The 6000-nt window shown below is 39.9% G+C and overlaps 1 protein-coding gene across 2 annotated transcripts in view; it reads left to right on the forward strand.

Moving 5' to 3' along the window:
- Positions 1-4935, forward strand: part of MYOM2 (myomesin 2) — a 222968-nt gene extending 218033 nt beyond the window's left edge. For both annotated transcript variants that reach the window (XM_068281345.1, XM_068281347.1), the window contains one exon: positions 3559-4935. In XM_068281345.1, coding sequence (XP_068137446.1) covers positions 3559-3939 — 381 coding nt within the window. In that variant the 3' untranslated portion in view covers positions 3940-4935. The remainder of the gene's footprint in view (positions 1-3558) is intronic.
- Positions 4936-6000: the final 1065 nt, after the last annotated feature.

Consider the following 6000-nt stretch of genomic DNA (forward strand, 5'->3'; position numbering starts at 1 on the left):
TTCCAAGCTAATAACAACAAACCAATCAAGAAGACCTACAGATGTTACATATGTTTCAAGGTGGAGAGGAATTGTAAAAGTTAGGAATCCGTAACTAGACAGAAAATGAAATTCCCCTAATCTAAATATTTGAGGAGGAAATATCCCTATACCTCTAAGACATTAGTGTATTAACCCCCCCCCCCCCCCCAAAAAAAAAACCCCAAGCTTTGGGATTTAAACAAATTAAATTCAATAAGCTGCGCCACCACTAAATGTTCAATCAACATAGTGTCCTAGTCCACAATTTGTCAATTTAACCACCTCTCTGCTGCACACTCCACTGTATCATAACCTAAGTATAGAAACAAAACTGCACATAGCTCAGAATCCAGGTGGATCTAATGCTCATGTATGGTTCGTTCAATACAGACAACAACCTTTAAAATTTCTTTTAATCAGTCTCCTTAGGGCGGGGCCAGTGCACACACAAACAGGTATGCACACACACAACTTTTTAACAAAAGTGGATTTTTGCTTGAAGTTAAATTCTATCCATTTTTTTTTTGTAGTTTTGATTACAGTGAGGAAGAGTTTCATTGCTATCATTTCATTGCTGTCACTAATGACAGCTCTTGTTCTTTCCCTTTTAATACTTGTAGCTATGTTAACCTTTTAGCAGTCACATATAGCAAAAATATATGTGCCATTTTTTCCTGCCAGTGCAGGGAGCTGTCATATTTACCTTTTCAGGGTGGCTGGATTGGCTTGTCCTCTTCTCCACTGGTGGCGCTGCAATGCCAGCATCCTCTTCTGAGCTCCGATCACATGAGATAACATTTTATGACAGCACTGCCTGGTGGTGAAAGAGGGGTGACGGAAGAGTCTCTTCCATCCCTCCACTTCCACCACCGGGGCATCGCTGCTGCGCTGACACCATCCCCTGGTTTGTGATCACATGTCATGTCATATCATCGGAACTCAGAAGAAGATGCTGGGAGTGCAGAGCTGCGAGTGAATGAAGAGGAGAAGCTGATCCAGCCACCTGGAACAGGTAAATACAAGAAAGCTCCCTGCGCCACTCTGCATAGCTGCATTAGGCAGCATACAATATAGCCTGGTAGAAGACGCCTTGGCACACATTATCTCACTCGAGATAATGAATGCAGGGCTGCTAACAGGTTAAGAGAGATGATGAAATACAGTATGTGATATTACTGGCTATCCAGAGCAACTTCTTCCACGTACATACCGACAGCACGGAGACAATAACATCTCTTATTGCAGCTGGTGGTGATAAGCATTGAAATGTTAACAGGAGTAGCTAAGTTCTCAGCATTTGAGACACACATTGACATTGCTCACAAAAGCTGAAATGTCCTTCGGTGCCTCTAAAATTCTTCTTGGCAAGGAGATGTAACAAGGGAAGAAGGGCTGTTTTATTTGCAAAAGTATAAGACTTTCTTTAACATTATTTTGTACAGTATACTGCCTTTAGGGGGTTCTTGAAAGCATTCATAAAAGCTTTACAGATATCAGCCATTATTACACGATGTTAAAGAACATTGGACCTTTTTGGTATTAACAAAGACAGAGCTAGAATGCAATGGCATTAAAATGAAATATCTTTAAGCTACTAAAAGGAACAGCATGATAAACCACAGCACTCAGACCCCACCAAAGTCTTCACTACTATTATTAAGACACTAAATAAATACTTTTATTTCAGACTTGAGCAATGTTCAGCATTCAGCATGATCTGGAAAAACAAGCTGTCTTGAAATATGAATGTACTCGGAAGCAAAGAATGATGAACTGATTAAAATAAACAGTAGGCAGAGTGAAAACTTGAAAGGAAAACTAAGCCGTCTATAGAATATGAAAACAGCAGTATAGTAACCATAGCTCTAAAATAAAGTCTTACTAATGCAATTCTGAAACACAAAATCTGAATGATGCCCTATCACCAGTATTATTTGATAGTGATGTTTGAGCAACAGTGTCAGTCTACCAGATAAATTCTATCTGGTGTCACAACTTCTCTTCAATGTGCCTGGTCATGTCACGTGTAGGGAAGTGGTTGGCTGCTTCTTTTATTCCAGAGTATAATGGACTAGCTTGATAAAGACCATAGAGGTTGAAACAGCAGTCTGTAGCTGCTGTCATGTAATTTTGACACTGATGTGTGCAAATAAAATATAAGATGTATCTTTACAGAAGGGTGGTGGCCACCCTGTGTGAATTGCCCTAAACAGAAAGATCTGGAGCAGATGCCAGTGATACAGATCAATCTTGTAGCTACATTTTTACTGGAAAACCAAAACAAGTGCATGGGATTCCAGAAAAGTCCTATTTTAGAATTAGTTTTCTTGATACTATTGTTTAACTCAACAATTTGTTTTCACTTTTAACATGTACTCTTATGGCTTTCCTATTTGTATTTATAATTATGGTTGTATTACATTCCACAAAAAAAATTATAATAAGGCATCCTTGCATTTGTTTCTGTATTTATCCTCTCCTCCCTGTGACGTGCTGCCAAGGCAAGGTATCAGGTGCTTGTAATGTTGGGAGCTCATAATCATCTCTTTCCCTCTCTGCAGGACACTCCGTGAAAAGGAAAGGGAGGTTCCAGGGGGAGACACACCAGACTCATGTAGCATAGCTCTAGGCAGCTCACAGTGATATTTTCATACTCCCCTGAAGCCCCCCTCCTAGCTATTTTTTCTTCATTATAAAATATAATAATGATCAGGGTGATACAGTGTCAGGCTGGTATTAAGAGCCATGTTGCTTTGGTCACAGTGCATAAACTGCCTGTAAGAAGCTCCCTGTTCACAGTTCTCATGTCCTAAGGCTGAAGATGACATACTCATTCATGCACTCACTCACTCACTCACTCACTCACTCACTCACTCACTCACTCACTCACTCACTCTATTATTCACTCACTCTCTTACTCACTCACTCACTCACTCACTCACTCACTCACTCACTCACTCACTCACTCACTCACTCACTCACTCTCTTATTCACTCACTCTCTTATTCACTCACTCACTCACTCACTCACTCACTCACTCACTCACTCACTCACTCACTCACTCACTCACACCACCTTTCCTTCTTAACCCACACTATTTCCAGAAACCACAAAATAGCTTTTTTTGACACAGTACTAGCACCAGGCTAGTGATATGTAGATTGTCGCTAGCCTGCTACTTACCTCAGCCTGTCACTCACCGCTGCGGGGAGGGAAGGGACACAGGTGGGGAAGCCGTGGAGGCGGGGGAGTGGCGATGAGTGACAGGCTGAGGTAAATAGCAGGCTAGCAACCATCTGGGTGCTGCTAGCCAGACACTGTTTTTAAGGGGGACAGCAGAGCCGGGGGAGGGGGGGCTGGAAGCACAATAGCAGGACACAGAGGCACGTCATTGTAAACAGAACATGCCTCTATTTCCTAATATCATTTGACAAACATGCCTTGGGTTCTCCTTAAGAGAATTTGGTGAAAATAACCTACTAATGCAATTTAATTGTTTTCCTTTTTTATTCAATACTATTCATTTTGTATTTTCAGACACTGAGTCTTACTTGCACAGTCTTTGGCAACCCTGACCCAGAAGTGTCATGGCTGAAGAATGACAGAGACCTGGAGATGGTCGACCATTATTCTTCAAGTCTTGAACAAGGAAAGTATGCCAACCTCACAATCAAAGACGTGTCATCAGAGGACTCTGGAAAATATGGAATTTATGTCAGAAACAAGTATGGTGGCGAAACAGTGGATGTCACTGTAAGTGTATACAAATATGGTGAAGAGGTACCAGAAGCAAAACCTCTCCACACGCCTAAGCCCACTGCTCCTGCTCCTTCACCTGCACAAGCACCTGCACCTGAGAAACCTAAGCCAGCAGCAGCACCAGCAGCCTCCAAAACAGGAAGGACAGGCAGAAAGTAGAAATGTAATAAAAAACATATAGGATAGTATAGAATATCCCCTGGATGATAGCATTAGCGCTGCTATATGATCATACAGACCAGATGGCTTAATGTTCTTAAAAGGCTCCTCTTTTTTTAAGTGTTATAAAGCTATAGTTGATATGAAATAAGGTAGCATTTTTAAACAAGACCTGGATGTACTGGTGAGAATATTTCAGATATTTAGAATGTCTTAATAAATATCCTACTAACAAACCCCAAACCTTGCCAGCAGCAGACAACACAGAACTCCAATTAAGTCCTTAAATCTTTTAGATTAAAGCAAAGCCTAAAACAACTCTATTTAATAAACCATTAGGTTTCTACACTTAAAAGAAAAAAATGCATTTTTCGTATTAATTTCTCTCAAATCCAAGTTAATTACATATACGGCTCTTGATATATTTGGATTTTTAAAAGACATGACATTCATTTCAATTGCCAACAGGCTACTGGTATGATTTATTAAGTCATAATAGCGTGTTTCCCATGCCCTGTTGCTTGTTGCCACTGAATTACACAGTTGGCAGGAAATAAATCCTGACCCTCTGGAGGTAGTTTAAAAAGTTTCGCAGTTTCCTGATATCACAATACTGCAAGAGAAAAACAAGTGTCAACTTAATTGCAATTCTGTCTGCACCAAAAACTTTATAATCTTTTCCGCAGCCACCCAATGTGTATCTTCTGAAAGTGGATTTAATTCAAAGGTTTAATTTATTCTTTATCTGGTCTTAGCTTAATATAAAGCAGTGAAAAGCAGCAAACGGCTTCTATGGATTTTAGAAAACAAGCATCGCCCATAGCTAAGCTTAGCAGATGTGTTATTGTCCTATCATCTAATGCAAATATCAGATTATGCCGATGTATATGCATCACTGGGAATTAAACATTTCCCTGTAATGTCAGCATCATTTGGCCATAGCGGAATCACCTAATGTTGTTTTCCTTGCTTTGTGCTAATAAAATTTAATATACACCTGTGCCTTTCTTCTGCATTAAATCACTTTTATTTTAATTGTTTTGTTTTTTCAACACTCGTGCATGTTCACTTTGTATTTTACACAAATAATTGGCACTCCTGATATGCACTTCACTATATACAGGTATATTGTTATTTGTCACATTGCTGTGGTTCTCAGTCTGTGGTCCAGGGACAACTGAGGGGTCATGTGCATATGTCATCTGGCATAAACATTATCTAATTAGAATTGATTAAGGTAGGTATTTTTTAGATATATTTTTTTTTGTCAGGTTGTATATTTTTTTTTACTTTTTAGGTTTACAGAATTGCAAGTATTCACAATTGGACCACATCATCTGCAATTGCTTGAATTGGTCCATAGACCAAAGAAATTAAAGAATCATTGTTACAGAGAAACTATTGAAATTGACACATTTGCATGTAAATGTTTGTGTACAGAAACTGAGATATTTTACACTGATTTCACTCTATAGCTGATTGTAGAACATTGAGCCCATTGCTCTGAATAAGATGCACTGAAACCATTTAAAACCAGGCAACCAATTAATGAAATTCGAAGGCATGTGTATTTAAGTTGTTGAAAAGATCCTGTAGCTTCACTCTTCTGAAGTATTGACTTCTGCTCCCTTACTTATTTCCAGTTGGTCTGTTATCAATTTCCTGTAATTTCCTCAAAACCAGAAATGCAGGTCTCTACCCAGACCCGCATTGTGAACAAATGGTGCTATCAGTAGAACATGAGTAGTGTTGGAAAAACTACATTGCTGGAGTGTGGTTCGCTGGGCATACCTAATGAGCGAGCTGCTTGAGTTGCAGTTCGCAGGCTAATCATTGAACCTGCAAGTTAGCATTCACAGGTTTGGTACCTGTAAATCCTGACATGAGTACAAGTTCACCTGCCAAATTACGTCACCATGGTGCAGGCTGCCATCACCCATCTCCTCCCAATGGCTCACCATTCTGGAGCTGCTGACATCACTGCTGTAGGCTGGCTTTTACATCTGTCACCTCTCTTCCATTGATGTCACCACCCTTGACAGGCCCATCTGTCACCTTTTC

Source organism: Hyperolius riggenbachi, chromosome 4, assembly GCF_040937935.1.
Source record: "Hyperolius riggenbachi isolate aHypRig1 chromosome 4, aHypRig1.pri, whole genome shotgun sequence".
Lineage (NCBI taxonomy): Eukaryota > Metazoa > Chordata > Amphibia > Anura > Hyperoliidae > Hyperolius > Hyperolius riggenbachi.